We start from the raw sequence: 16183 nt of genomic DNA, 5'->3' as shown, positions 1-16183 counted from the left end.
TGCTGAGTACAAATGGGGCACTGGTCCCTCACACATTCTACTGGACAAGCAATTAATCTAAGAAGTCATGTAGATTGGGTATATTATGGCAAGAAAGAAATTAAAATTCAACATGATATTCAGGTAGAATTATGTATGTGTGCATTTATTTTTATGTTCTTATTTAATCATCAGGTGAAATTTGATTACATTCAGAGGTTTAGGGCAATGTTGGTTGTCTCTCGAACCAAGGATGACGATTGTCTTTGTGCGTCTTTGTGCACAAAGACACCTGTGCATGAAGATTTAAGTGGAAAAGTTGATGCACAGAGACAGTCCCACTCTCTCGGCGTTGGAAGCCTGGGTCCATTGGCACGAAAAGTCGTTACACCTGGAGACTTCCTCAGCTGCATTGGATGGCCATGTTTTGTGCCCCATCATGCCCTGAGCACTCCACAGTGCCTTGCTGCATCGCCATCTCAGCCGTTGAACCTTCTTGTTGGTTTCTTCAGCCTGTTCCGCTGAAGCAGTCTTCACATGCTGGGTGAGCAAAGCTTTAGGGCAATAGGAACACACATATATACACAAAGCTATGTATACCTATCTCCTTTTACTTATATATGCAATCCACAATGCACTTACAAACAGATATCAATATACATGTACACACATACATAAATCACATACACATGGTGCAATGCACACACAATACACAAATATTTAACACATGTGTTTATGTATGTATTATATACATGTATGTTTCTGGTGACTCAGAGCATTGAATGGATGCCCAAACTTCACCTATCACATAAAGAAAGTAAAAACAAGTTTCTACTAAATATTGCCAAAGACTTAGTAATCATTGCTCCCAAATATAAATCCTCCAAATCATCCAGCCTCCAACGAGATGCCTATAGCTTACATTTCAGTAGCACTTACTATGTGCCAGGCGCTGTACTAAATGCTTTATAATTGTTACCTCCTTTGATGCTCACAACCACCCTGGGAAGGTGGTGCTATTATTATCCCCATTTTACAAATGAGAAAACTGAGACAAACAGAGGTTAAGTGACTTGCCGGGGCCACACAGTAAGTATGCAAAGCCAGGTCTTCCTAACTCCAAGCCTGGTGCTCTATTCACCATGCCATCTAGTCCATGGAACAATAGAAACTGTGAGTGAGGTTTTGAAGGGCAACCAAGAAAATACATGGACTCCAAGCACCATCTTCACTAAGGTATTTGTAGAATAATGTAGTATAATAATAATAACAACAACAGCTAGCATTGATAAAGTGCTTTAAGGTAGGCAAAGTATTTTGTAAATTTTAGTTCATTTGGTCCTCAGGGCAACCCTGAGTCCTATTTTTATCCCCATTTTATAGATAGGGAAAACAAGGCAGACAGAGGTTAAATGACTTATCTAAAAAAGGCACAGCTAGGAAGTGTCTGAGATCTACTTTGAACTGAGGATCTCCTGATTGCAAGTCCAGAATTCTTTCTATTGTACTACCTAGCTGCCTCATTTAGAGCCAGGATACCAGAAATTTGACTCTACTTACTCCCTGTGTGATTTGGGGGGTATCAGATGCACATATATAATATATGAAATCACTCAATCTTTCTTAAATCGAGTTTCCTCTGTTGGATAAATCTGGCTACAACAGTTAATTTCCAATGTTTCTTTCTGGATTATATACTGTAATCCTTTAAGAAAATGCCACAGGAAAAGTTTATCATAATGTTACTTTAACTATAAGGTTTGGCCACTTTTCCTGAGCATCGTTTTGCTCTTTGAACTGGCATATTATTGAGTGTAGACAAAAATTTGACTTGTAGTCATAAATCCTAGATTCAAATCCTAGTTTATCACATGGTAATTGTGATGCTGGATAAATCTCTTAACTTCTCTGAGTTTCAATTTCCTTATTTACATAAAAAAGGGGTGAGTTGGAAAGTATCTACTTCACAGAGTTGTCATAAGGCAAACACTTTGAAAATCATAAAGTTCTCTGTAAATATATTATTCCAATGATCCACTGATGAAGAATAGTCAAGATTTGTTAGGGCCTAGGAATAATCTTGGTGTTCATGTCAGTGAGAGCATATATGATAGGTGTTTCTGAACATTGAAAGTTAAAGGTTACAACAGTAAATGTCAATTGGACAGGAAATTGGGAGGGAAGGAAGCTGAGGAAGAAAGTTTACTCTAGAAGGAAATGTCAAAAAGTGCTTCAGTATGCAAAATATGAAAAAATGCTGATAAGAAAACTGCAAATTCAGGTCAGGCAAAGGCTTGGATCCCTCCAAGTGATGGCTAACTGTCATATTGTTAAAAAAAAAGAATGAGGGAAGATAAGATGCTAATTAGAACTTTACCCACAACGTGACAAAAATAATTTACCTTATTTCCCTGCTATTTCCAGCTCTATTGACATCCTTAATATTACTAAAGCTGTTTACTCTTTTCAGTAACTGCTGAGAGAACCATCATTTTTCAAGGACTCATCAGTGACTAAAAGTAAGTTCCTAGACTATACTTTATTTAAAATTGTGAAAATATGTTTGATGCCACAAAAATAAGGAACTATTTTGTCTTGGGAGGAATAATCATGATTCATGAGTTAAGTTCACTGTTTTGGAAAGTCTGCCTGCTAATGTACTTTGAAAGCATGACATATATTTCCAAAAATAACCAGATTTTATTTTATTTTTGTAAGCAACAAAATGGTTTTGTGACTGGACTTGATAACAGGAAGACTCATGTTCTTTATTTGACACTTGCTAGCTGTGTGACCATGGGCAAGTCATAATAACTTTTCTGACCTTCAGGTTCCTCCTTCATGAAATGGAGATAATATTACCGTTATTTCTTAACTGTCATGAAATTCAATTGAAATCATATTTAAAAAGTACTTTCCCAAATTTAAAGGGTCATAAGAATGGCAGCTTTTACTTTCAGTCACTAGATTATTTTGATACGAGTTACTAGTAAAGAGAATTGTAGAGAGTTGATTAGATATTTGTTTCTAAGAAAATGGGGGCCTTTGGAAACCAGAATATTTGTAGCCTCCTAATGAGTGAGTTAGGTATTTTTCATAGGAAGCTAGTTGGAAATTTAGTAATATCTCTTCCACTGCTCTATGTCATTTAGTCAGATAGCTTTTATAAAATGCCTCATATGTACCAAGCACTATGTTAACCACTGAGGATACAAAGAAATTTCAAAATGAAGTGAAATAAGTCCCTGTTGTCAAGAATCTCAGTCTAATGGAAATGGCAACTTGCAAACATCTATTTACAAACATATATATATATGTATATATAATATATATTTCTATATATCCTCCCACCCATTTATATAGACACATATGCATATATGCACAAATATATATGTACATATATAATAGAATATTATTAACATAGGGAAGGACAAAGACTGGAAAAGACTTTGTGCAGTAGATTAGATTTAAGCTCAGACATGAAGGAAGCCAAAAAAAAAAATCAGGAGATAGAGATTAGGAGGGAGAGCACCCCATGCATAAAGAACAGACACTTAAAAGTCATGGAGTCATGCCATTTTTGAAGAATAGCAAGGAGGTCATGGGTCATTGGATCCCAGAGTATTCTTCATTTAACATGGAGAGTGGGTGGTAGTAGACTTCTACTCTGACTCTTCTCAATTACTTCTCCATTCTGAATCTCAGCCATAAAACTCATTAATCAAAATAGACATGTTTCCCATCACTTAAGTATACTTGTATCCATGATGACCATTATGTAATGGTCACTGGAAATGTGCAATTCTTATAGTCCATAATATTAACCCCAAAGGAAAGGTAATGAGTGAGCTGCCTCATAGTAGAAAAATGCTAAATTGTCAATCCAAAGGAGATATGAGATCCTTTAGAGAATGTGTCTCAGAAGTAAAGGTAGTCTGTTTGTTTTGAGATAGTAATCTGTTTATGATTGTGCTATTATTTATATATTTTCCTACAAATATAAAATTTTCATATCTAAGATCCTACTATAATTTTGTACGATGTGATCTCATAGGACATGATGTTATTCTATTCAACTGGTATTTTAGAATTAACTTATTTCAACAAATTGGCTCTAAACTCGATTCATCACATTTGATTCAATTAATAAATATTTCTTTGGCTTTTCATATATAGAGATCAGTGAACTAGACACTGTGAAGGTGCCAAGTTTAGATAATACCTGATACCTGTCCTCATGGATCTTACAGTCTACAAAAGGAGCATGAAAAATGTATAAGTAACTGACATTTGAAACTCTCTAAGTATATAAGAAAGTGTACATACAAAATGCTAATGATAAGAACAAATGATTTGAGGTAAGGCTTCATAGAATAGCTGTCACTTTGAGTTGGACTTTTAAGGATGGGTAGAAATTCAAAACAATGAAATCAGAGGCACTCAAGATAGAGGTACTAGCATGAGTAAAAACATGTAAAGTACAGGTGATACATCAGGATGGTGAATAGTCAGATGTAGCTAGAGAATGGTAACCATGTAGGCTAAGTATCCAATCCAATCCCATCAACATTAATTAAACAATTTCCATGTGCCAGGCTCTGTATAAGTGTTGGGGATATAACTTTAAGAAAGACAATCCTTACTTTCAAGCAGCTTACAATTCAATGTAAAGGGAGGGAGACAACACACAAAACAAGACAAGGAACATGGGGATCAGGACAGACTAGGGCAGTGATGGCAAACCTTTTAGAGGGGTGGATGATGTGAATAATGTCCTCAGGTGATGAGGAGGGGTGTAGCCTGGGCCCATGTCCCTCTGCCTTTCTAGTAATGGACTCTGGTGAACTCTGTGCTGGGGTGATGGTTTGCATGCCCACAGAGAGGGCTCTGAGTGCTCCCTCTGGCACATGTGCCATAGTTTCACCACCACAGGACTAGGAGGTATTTGATGAGTGCTATTTTGTTCTATGGAACTGAAATCAGGCAGAACAACAGATGTAAAAGTTAAGTGAGCTGAAAGCCCATTTTCTGCCCTCTAGGGATGGCATTGGGAAGAGTTTGGTACTTTTCTAGCCCTTCAATAAGGGAGGTGGTATCAGTGAAGACTTATGTTATTAGCATCTTGCTGAATTCAGAAGTGATGAACTTATCTTGGGAAATGTGTCATGTTCTGTGGACTCAAAACTAGGCAGAGTTGCAGATGCAAAGTAGAGTTATATGATATGAAAAAAAGGTTAAAGAAGTAGTTTGGTATCAAATTGTGTGTAATGGCAGGAAACAATATTAGTTTTAAATTTAGTAGACAAGAGGAAAATCCTGGAAGTAAAGGCATCATGAGATCTATTCATAAGTAAGGTTAATCTGCAGCTAGTATGAAGGAAAGCAGGAAACATGAATACCTGCAAGTAGGTTATTGCATTAGCATTGGAATTCAAAAAGAAATATTTGTACCAGAGTAATGGCAGTGGAAGTTATGGGACAGGGACAAAATGGGAAATATTTTTGTTGTTGCTAGAACCAATAAGACAAGGATATAAAACATGAGGAATGATACTAAATGTCAGAAACATGAGACTAATAATAGCAATAGCAAATGTTATATAGCAAGTTAAGGTTTATAAATATATATATATATACATATATAAATATATATACATATTTTATATGTGTTTCTGTGTATAAAACACATGGGCAGCTAGGTTTCTCAGTGATTAGGGTCTGGAGTCAGGAAGACCTGAGTTCAAATGTGACCTCAGACACTTCCTAGTTATGTGACCCTTTGCCAGTCACCTAACCCGATTTACCTCACTTTCCTCATATGTAAAATGAGATGGAAAAGGAAATGACAAGAATTCAGTTCAAGCCTTACTTTTGACTTATACTAGCCCTAAGGGCATGAGCAAATAACCTTTCATTGCCTTAGCTAATTTGGGGACTATAAGTTACAAATGAGTTGCTAATTTGTACTGTTAATGAGAATTGCCATATGAGGAGTTACCCACACCAGATAAGCCATAGGTCCAGAATATTTAAAAAATCCTTTAATATTACATAAATATTGAGATAGGTTGTTCTATGTAGCCCACTCCATAATAATAACTTTAACACTCACCTCTAAATAGCTATTGCAGTTTCCAGAAATACCTAGTTTACTTCTAATAGAGAGGTTCAGGAGAATCCAGAGCAATCAAATATTCTTAAAAAGTTATTATTTCTACTTAAATAGGAATTCAGCCATCTGTAAACTTGATCAATGTTAAAGTCATACTTAGCACCCAAATGTATATTTCCAGCATTACAACTTGCAAAAGACCTTCAGATCTGAGCTTTATCATGTCACTCTCCAAGGAGGAAGAAAAAGAAAGCTTTTTCAGAGACTTCATCAGCTAGCATCATGCTGGCTGTTTATTAAATTATTTTATGTAATTTATTCCAAGTTATTATTTTATGTAATTTGTTCCAGCCTACCTTTTTTCTGGATTCCCCACCATTTTGAAGTAGTCCTCTATTACTAAGAATTTAATTTCATGCTGCTCTCAAGTATCTTGAATGGAAACCAAAATGTGTATGAGTTCTGGAATGGCAAAATACTAATTTTGTATAATTTATCCAAGATAAATATGTTAAATGTTCTATTCCATAAATGTTTTCAAAAACTTAATCAATGAAAAGAGATATAGGAGAATCCTCTTTGGTAAAGATGAATCAATGAAACATATTTTAAAATGTAATCATAAATCATTTTTGCAATAGACACAAATTTAGGATTGAATTAAATGTTCCATTGTACTTATTTAAAGGTAACTAGATAATGATTCACAAGTGTGAGCATCATAAAATAATAATCATTTAAGGTATTTACATGTTAAACAATTTATAAAATCTAGACACTATTTCTTGTCCTTTATGAGCTCACAATATTTTCTTTCACAGTGTAAAATGAATGCTTACAACAAACATACTTCCATGTAGAACTGAGGGAACTCTTGAAATCACTGAAACTTTCTTGTGTAGTACAATAGGCACAATTAGGCAAAAAAGTACAGTGCATTTCAAAGAAAAGGGGAAGAAGAGGAGGAGGAGGAATAGAAGAAGAAGAAGAAGAAGAAGAAGAAGAAGAAGAAGAAGAAGAAGAAGAAGAAGAAGAAGAAGAAGAAGAAGAAGAAGAAGAAGAAGAAGAAGAAGAAGAAGAAGAAGAAGAAGAAGAAGAAGAAGAAGAAGAAGAAGAAGAAGAAGAAGAAGAAGAAGAAGAAGAAGAAGAAGAAGAAGAAGAAGAAGAAGAAAAAGAAGAAAAAGAAGAAAAGAAGAAGAAGGAGGAGGAGGAGGAGGAGCAGGAGCAGGAGCAGGAGCAGGAGCAGGAGCAGGAGCAGGAGCAGGAGAAGGAGGAGCAGGAGGAGGAGGAGGAGGAGGAGAGAGGCATAGGAAAGGAAGAGATACCACCCAAGTTACTGGTAAATCTCAGAACTTACCATTTGCTTTCATCCATTTTCATCAGTTGCAAATATTGAACGGACTTGATATTTTCTGATGTTTATGGTTATTATAATTCTTTTTTCCTTTGTTGTAGGGAATTCTTTGTATACTTTTAAGCCAGTCCTACCCCAAAACATTTTAAGTATGTATGTATATATTTATCCTTATTTTATTTTAGCTATGTATGATCTTCTGCTTTCCAAATGTTATAGGAGGGATTAACTCAAAACCATATTTTATCTTTATATTCATGCCTGCCATACTATATCCTTTAGTTTATGTGGTCTAATATCCTTACTTTCCATTATCCTCTCATAATGCTATAGAAATTCTGTTAAATTATATAAATAAAAAAGCATTTTTAATTTTAAAAATCCATATGTGGATTCAGCCTGAAATCAGAGTCTTATTTGCCGAAGGGTAGTTACTCCTTTTAGTGAATATATGCCCTAAATGAAAGTCAATCCCTAATAAATAACCTGAGATGATGTCTGTCATTTCTATTGTGATTCTGAAGTATCTCATATTTGAGATATTTTAACTGATGTTCAAGACCTTGCTATTCTGTTGAATTAGCCCCATCCCTATTTGACTGAGCAGGGAATCTGGCTAACAAAGTGATTAAAATACTTGCTAAAACCATCTATAACTGGCTATTCAACAGTTCAATCAGCCAATTACATTTTTCTTTTTCTTCTAAGATCACCATCAAATTTCTGTGTCTCCCTATATACAAGATTCTTTATAAAGTGCTGAATAAAATTATCTCCCTTAAGCTTCTTTCATTTTGGACAAAGTTCATGAAGTATTATCTCAAATGAGAGAATATGTGAAAAGTAATTTGCAACTCCTAAAGTGCTAAAAAAAACTGGCTGCTATTGTTATTGTATATCTTGTTTATCTTTGAGAAATAGTTTATACCCCAAAGGAAAACATTACAGTATGTTGCATCTGACATAGCATTATCAAAAGCTAGTGAGCACTTAGTAATCATTGTTAAAATTAATTTTAATGTATGTATCGACATTTCCAAAAATTTAGTTGGTTGGACTGAGAAGGGAAATTTCTGCAATGATTCTAATCTCTGTGAAGGTTTTTTGTTTGTTTGTTTGTTTGTTTGTAAAGCCCTTACCTTCCCGTCTTGGAGTCAATACTATGTATTGGTTCCAAGGCAGAAGAGTGGTAAGGGCTAGGCAATGGGGGTCAAGTAACTTGCCCAGGGTCACACAGCTGGGAAGTGTCTGAGGTCAGATTTGAACCTAGGACCTCCCATCTCTAGACCTGGCTCTCAATCCACTGAGTTACCCAGCTGCCCCCTGTGAAGGATTTTAAAAAAGAAACTCTCCTTTGAAGGTATGATATTTGTCAGAGTGGGACAGTAAATAAGGAAGAAATCCTTAGAAAATAATAAAACCAGACAAACAGCATAGCAGCAGGAAAGTGACTATTATCAAAATTATGAATAAGGTTTGAAAGCTTATGAAGGGAATAGAATAAGTACCAGGGGCAAGGAGGATTTGTACCTTATGAAAGGTTTAACCTCATAGAGAGAATTACTTAACTGATCAAAGAAGATCCTTCAAAGCAAGAGCAGAATCTTTTTCCATAGGTGACAATGAAGACATTTTTTGTCTTGACTATGGAGACATTCACTGCCAGAACGAAGTTCTTAACTGACCCAGGGTAATATCCAAGGACAATTATTGCATTTTCATTCTGAAAAGAAGAAAGAAATTCCCAAGGAAAAGGAAGATAGCTGCTTCAATTATATCTATAGGCCCAATAAAGCAATATAGATTATTACTAGTTACATGAAAAAATGATTTTTTTAAAGAAAAGATTTCTTTTCAGTTGTCTCCAAGGCGCTCTGTTCTTTGGAAGCTAAGGCTGTGTTGGAGTAAACCCTCATTTCAGCTGGCAGCTAGCACCACTACAAATAAGCCTTTCCTTGACCAGCTCTTGAAATAGCCATCTTCAAGTTCACTTGTATCTACTCTGCCCACATCCTTCACAATGATAAGGTTATGGTCATGGAGGATAAAATTAACACCCCCATTAAAGCAGCAGGTATAAATGTTGAGCCCTTTTGGCCTGGATTATTTGCAAAGTCCTTGAACAATGTAAACATTGGAAGTTGATGGACCTGCCCCAGCAGTTGGGTTGTGCTGCCCCTGATGGAAATGCTGCTCTTGCCGAGGAGAAGAAGAAAGAAGAAGCCAAAAAAGAAGACTCTGATGATGACACCGGCTTTGGTCTGCTTGACTAAATATTATTTGTAACATGGAATAAAAAGCTTGACAAAAAAAGAAACATCAAGTTTAAAATAATATGATATTGTTTCATATTGCCATAGCAAAGAAACAAATATAAGCAAACATAATAGAACATATGTTGGTTTAGAGCTCTGTGTCAAATAATTGTCATCAAAAAAGAAATCATTTGGTAAATGATAGACAGTTGACCAAAATGATGATATGGAAAGAAAGGTCATGCAAAAACTTTCAAGAATTTGATAAATATTAGTGACAGTGAACCAAAGAATTCTTTTGGAGACTGAAGGAATAACAAATAAAAATTGATTTGTACTCTGTTATACTTGCTTACCTTAGAGTGGGAGCATTGGAATGGTTACAAATTATATTCTGTAGAATAATTCTGGGATTGTTTATGCAACACTGATCAGGGGGGTTTGCATCATTAGTGCAACTGCTGTGACAAGTATGAAGAATTGGTATTTTCCCATCTGGATTATCTCCTGGCATTTGGATCCATTTATTATGATGGTGTGAGTGTAGAGGCAGCACATTGTGAGTGGAAAGGCAGAATAGTGTGGGTGGAGAGGCATTTTGGTAGAGAGGAATGAGCATTAGATTTAGAGCCCAAACATCTGGTTTCAGTCCCCAGCTCTGCTTCTTTTCATCTATATGACCTTGATTAAATCATAACCTTTCTAAACCTCAATTTTCCCATTTGTAGAACAGAACAGTTGTACTAGTGAATCTAATTTAGGACTCCTAGCAAAGACTGGGAGATCTTTTCTTGGGGGCATTGTAGAAAGGAATTCTTGTTCAAGTCTAGGGTGGTTTAGAGAAGGTCCTCTCCAGACTTTGTGATTCTGTGATACCAAAAGTCTCTGCCAACTCTAAATCATCCTCTATTTTTATAAGAACATCTTATTCTACCATTTCTTATCTATGAAACTAAAGTCTTCATATTTGGCATAATAGGTTCTCTCAAATTGTTCAAATGAGGAAATGTTACAAGATCATATAGTTCTATGAATGATAAACATACACTGTGAGCAAATTATAGGAGGGCCCCCATATCATGGGGATACATTCCAAAACTTACTGCAGATGGCTGAAATCTCACAGATATATGCAAACTCTTGCTGATATCCTATATAATGTGATTTTTTGCACATAAATACATATAAGAATTTAATTGACAAATTAAAATATAGTAAGATATTAATATTACAATAATACAATAAATTGCAAATTATTATATAGTTCTATACTCTCTTGTGTGCAGTATTATACGGGTGTTAAAGGAGCACAGCCACCTCTGGAATTATGGCTTGCTGAATCCTTTTCAGGGCTGCTCACTCACAGTTAGTGTCTACCTGATATTCAACTCTCATCTGTGGCTCCAAGAAGCTATAGCATGCTCAGTGGTCACACTCTGGTAAAGGCATCTCAGCAGATGGGATAAACAAGGTTGAGGGTAAACAATGGCTCACAAACCCATCTGTGAGTTAGGGGGTTGTCTGCCCCAAACATGTGAAGACTCTGCCTTGGAGAACGGGTGGATGAGAACAATTTGTTTCAATGGTTATAAAGGCAGTTGAAGCAGGTGCTGTGGAGTACTTAGAATCTGTTCAGACATGAAGACACCAAGGTCATCCACTGCATCCCAAGCCATTACCAGTCATTGTGTCTTTTGCCTTACTACTGTACTGAGATATTGGAAGAGAGAGAGAGGCTCAAGACTTCATGCAACTTGACTTCACTGAAATCCAATTTATGCTTGTCAAGACATCACCCTATGATGCCATTGGTCCATTGAAAACGAAGAACAAACAATTCTTTTTTTCTCTGTTTCTCTGTGTCTCTCTCTAGGATATGTCACTGAATTATTAACTGGGCTGGTAGATTTCATGATGGTTTAGCCTGTACTTGCTTGGTGGACTGTTCGAAATTTATGAACTTCTATTTTTTTAATATGATATGGAATCAGACTGATACTTGCAGATTTTGTACTATTTAATAAGTATTCTCTATAATTTTCACATTGTGAAAATAAAGTTGCATTGAAAAAATTATAGTATCATCAAAGGTAAGAAGTGCCCAGCAGAAGAATTGATCCAGATAATAAATTAAAAAAAATTCTGAGGAAGAAAATACATTCAAGCATAAGTAATGTGGAAAACCAGTCCTATACTGACATTATTTTTAGAGACTTTGGTTTGGAAGATTATGTATCTTTTTTCCCTTTTTTTTAAAGCTGTTTCTTCTTTTCTCACCAAAAACCCTTTCTCTGACAATGAAGACACCGTCCATTTCTATAGCATTCTTGCCATGAACTGAATGGCTATGTCGCAAATTGGGTGTTTACTGAGTCAATCCATATAATGCAGGACTAAAATCATCCCTTTACTCAGGAATAAGGGGTTTTACGTGAGTCATTCAGGCAATTTGCTCAACTATTTTATTCACTTCAGGGGAAAAAAAAACAATCTTTATATGTAATAAAAGAAAAATAAATCCATACAATCTTTATTAAGTATCTACCATATTCAGAAAGTGCTATTGTCAGGTTTCTTATACTCTAGAATTAATAATTTAACAATAGTTTATATTTCAAAGGATCATATATTTAGAATTAATAGAGATTTAGGAAGCATCTGTTCAATCCAAGGTTCTTAATCAATCAAGCAGCATTTATTGAGAGATTGTTTTTTACCACCTCTGCTAGGTATTGGAAATACAGAGGTAAATGCATTCCTACCCTCTGGAAACTCACATTGGAACAGAGGGATAACATTTAAATAACAATTTCCATATCATAGTAGATGGGTTGTAATCTCATAGAGGAAGACATTAGCATCTATGGTGACCAGGAAAGAAAGGTCTTTTGCAGAGACTTGCAGGAAAATTCTTGAGCAAAGGCTTTAAAGAAGTCACAGGTAGAGAAGAGAAATCATTCCAAGTATTGGGGATAGGTAGCACAGTCAGGGAGATGGATAGCAATGCCATTGAACAACAAGCAGACCATTATACCTTGATTGGAGAGTATGGAAAAGAAAATAAAGTACAAAGAAACTGGAAAGATAGGAATGGGCCAAGTTAAGAAGGAGTTTAAATGCCAAATAGAGGACTCTATATTTGATCTTGGAAATAATAGAGAACTACCTGAATTTATTGAAGAGCATGGTTGTATGATCAACTCTGTATTTTAGAAAAATCGCTTTGTCAGCTAAATGGAGTATAGATTGGAATTGCAATATATAGAGGAAAAGAGATCAATTATATGGCTATCATAATAGCCCAGGTGAGAAGTGATTATAGCCTGAACTAGGATGATATCTTTTTAAGTGGAGAGAAAGTATAAATAATTTACATATGTGTAATACACATATTATACAGAAAGAAATACCAAGATTTGCCAATGGATTTGATATGAGATGAGTAATAGTGAAGAATCAAGAATGACTAAATTTTCAACCCTACATGTCTGAGAGGATGCTAGTGATCTTAACAATAATAAAAAAAGGAGCAGCTAGGCAGCACAGTGGATAGAGTACCAGGCCATACCTATTACATATGTGATATAGGTTAAGTTAATTAACTTCCCTGGACCATGGTGTACTCATCTGTGAAGAGTAGAGAACTATACTATATGAATGTGAGGTTCCTTATATCCCCAGATCATAACACACTAGAATTCTAATGGAAAAAAAGAATTTAAGCTGTTAAAATGGGGGCAAATACAACACATTTATTTCTTCCATCTTGGGAAACAAAATAAGTGAATGAAAAAATGTTCCCTAAATAATAATGACTCAGATTATTATTAATTTACATGGCCTTAGCTTTAGCCTTAATAGTAAAAAATGGGGATTTTCCCCATTTTTTTTAAGTATCAAGAAATCATTTAAAACTCAAATCATATATGCCATATTCATCTACTGTACATATACTCTTATATACTGTGGCAAGGGTGGATAAAGATTATTTTTCTGTGAGTTCCTCTCTACAGGACTCTAGATATTGTAATGCAGATTTGCTTTGATTCCTTTCAAATCCTCTCAAATCCCACAGGGTGGAAGAAATTTTTCAGTGGTCATTATTGTACTTTCCTTCTAACCACCATCACTCACACACCTTCATTTAAAGACGTGCCAATAAAAAGACAATACACAAATATCAGAATGATTAAATGTTTAAATTTTTAATAATTTGCATTCATTTCTCCTTTCTTTAGGAAAAAAAAAAGATTTCCCTGTTGTTTCTCAAGAACTTGAATAACTATGGTTGGGGGGCACATACAAATATACAGAAATAGCCCAAGACTTGGAGTTGTGTGGATAAAAGGCTGTGGATTTATACAATGTCTCCATTATAACTACTCTGTAAGAAGCTTATGAAAATGAAGGATAGGGAAATAGCTCTGATTTATGGTTGCATTTTCTCCAAATATGACAATTGCTGAAGTGACCACCTAATAGTCTTTCATGGGCTCAGGCCAAACATTACAGTCAACATTGAGAATTACTTTATTACTTCTGGCTAAAATGGCAAAAATGTATTAAATGTGGTCCAAGAATGTAAGGTATACAAAAGCAATGATAATCTGAATAATTTATTCTTCCAAACTGGCTTTGGACTTCATGATAACATCAAAATGTTCTCATGCTTCCTAAAATAATATTTGCTATCTGTATGTTGCTTTTTGGGGGTAGAGGGGATGCAGGGGTGGGGAGTTGTCTATCAGCTTACCAAATGGACCATCATCTCCCATATCCTTTCAGCATCTCTAGGAAGTAGATGTTATGATATTTTCCATATGAATAAATGAAGAATGTAAGAAACTTGCTTGATATTTCATAGGCGGTACATTACTAAGGGCTTCAAGCAAAAAAAAAAGTTGGATAATCACTTGTTGGGCATATTGTAGATGGGATTCTTATTCAGATCTAGGTAAAACTAGATATTTTCTGAAGTTTCTTTCATCTCTACAGATTCCATGATTTTGTGAGGTAAGCCCAAATTATTTATGTCCTGAAGTTTTTGGATGAAAAATTGGCAAAGCAATGGTAAATAAAATAAGGGTTTAGAACCCTTGGAGATCTCTGAGACTGTTTCTGGGAGTCTGTGAGGTCATGATAACAAGGTATCATTTGTCTTTTAAAATACCACCTCCACCTTTTTAACATCTACATATATGTGAGAGGCTGATTTCGTTTTACTAAACCAATGTATCACAACAGATTGAATACAGATAGCAGATATGAGAATTTGATCACCTATTATCCTGTATACTAAAGGCATTTGCAAAAATATGTGAAAATACTACTGTTTTTATTATTGTTTGCCTTGGAAAATATAATAATTTTTCATAAAATTTATTTATGCTGCTATGTAATGGGGTTTGTTATTATTTTTATCATTAATTAACATATTTTAAATAATCAGCTTTAATTCCTAAATATTAATATATATTACCCAAATAATCAAAAGCTCTTTTGGATTTTCAATAATTTTTAAAAGATGAAGGGGTTCTAAAGCTAAAATATTTGAGAATCACTGGGTTAGTGTATGTGTCAAATACATTCCAGAATCCCTATCCCACACAGCTACTATGTAGGGTGTCCCAAAAATTTTAGTGCAGTTTTAAGTTATGGAAATTTCAGCACTAAGCTTAAGGCAATGAATGGGGGACATACAGATCTGGTTCACTTTTGGAGACATCAAGAGGCCACATTATTCTGTAGAAATTACATTGTATATGTAATGAGAAGACTCAGTTTTGAATCTCAATGCTATTTACTACTAGTATGACTTCTTTATAACTTCAATGAGTTCTACCTCTACCCAGCTAGATCTTGGAAAATCTGAACTTTAATAACTTCTGGGGTACTTCGGTTAATTTACTTGCTAGCAAACTTAGGAACGTTAGAATATTTATTCCAACAACAATGGCAACAATGACAAGATAGAATCTTCTCATTTTCATCCAGTAAATGCCAGCACTATAGCCAGAGTCTCATGGGAAATAGTGCCCTTGCTCTCAGTCATGTCCCACTACATATGCAGCAGATCAAGCTTTCTGGTTATAATGCAAGCTTTTAAACAGCATGAGTATTACAATTGTGCTAGATTGCAAGCCCTTTGAGAGAGAAAGTCTGTCACATCTATTTTCATATTCTTAGACTGATATATTGAACCTCTTTTTTTGTATCTTGATGTTACAAGGAGTTGAAATTTAAAAATATAAAATTTCTAAAAGTGTTATAACCATTTTGTTACAAGAAGGAGTATGAACAGATCTATTGAAAGATATCTTCTAAACTCCAATAAAAATACCTAATAGAAAATGATTCCAAGGAGTTACTCTAATAAAAAAAAGTCTGGAAAGAATTTGAAACATATTGTAAAGCATTGGAATTGAAATTCCTTTAATGCGGGACTGAAGGAATGATTTAATCTTTCTGTTATTCAGTTTCTTC

At 34.9% G+C, this 16183-nt stretch overlaps 1 protein-coding gene across 1 annotated transcript; it reads left to right on the top strand.

Annotated features, from left to right (window-relative positions):
- The first annotated feature begins 765 nt into the window (after positions 1-765).
- LOC130457155 (60S acidic ribosomal protein P1-like) lies at positions 766-9718 on the top strand. Its single transcript, XM_056816045.1, is given in 4 exon segments — positions 766-928; positions 9409-9586; positions 9588-9615; positions 9617-9718. Coding segments are annotated over 4 exon segments (471 nt in total).
- The last annotated feature ends 6465 nt before the right edge of the window (positions 9719-16183 follow it).

The sequence above is a fragment of the Monodelphis domestica genome, chromosome 1 (assembly GCF_027887165.1).
Source record: "Monodelphis domestica isolate mMonDom1 chromosome 1, mMonDom1.pri, whole genome shotgun sequence".
NCBI lineage: Eukaryota > Metazoa > Chordata > Mammalia > Didelphimorphia > Didelphidae > Monodelphis > Monodelphis domestica.
Note: the sequence above shows the minus strand (reverse complement) of the source record. Positions and strands in the feature narration are given on the sequence as shown.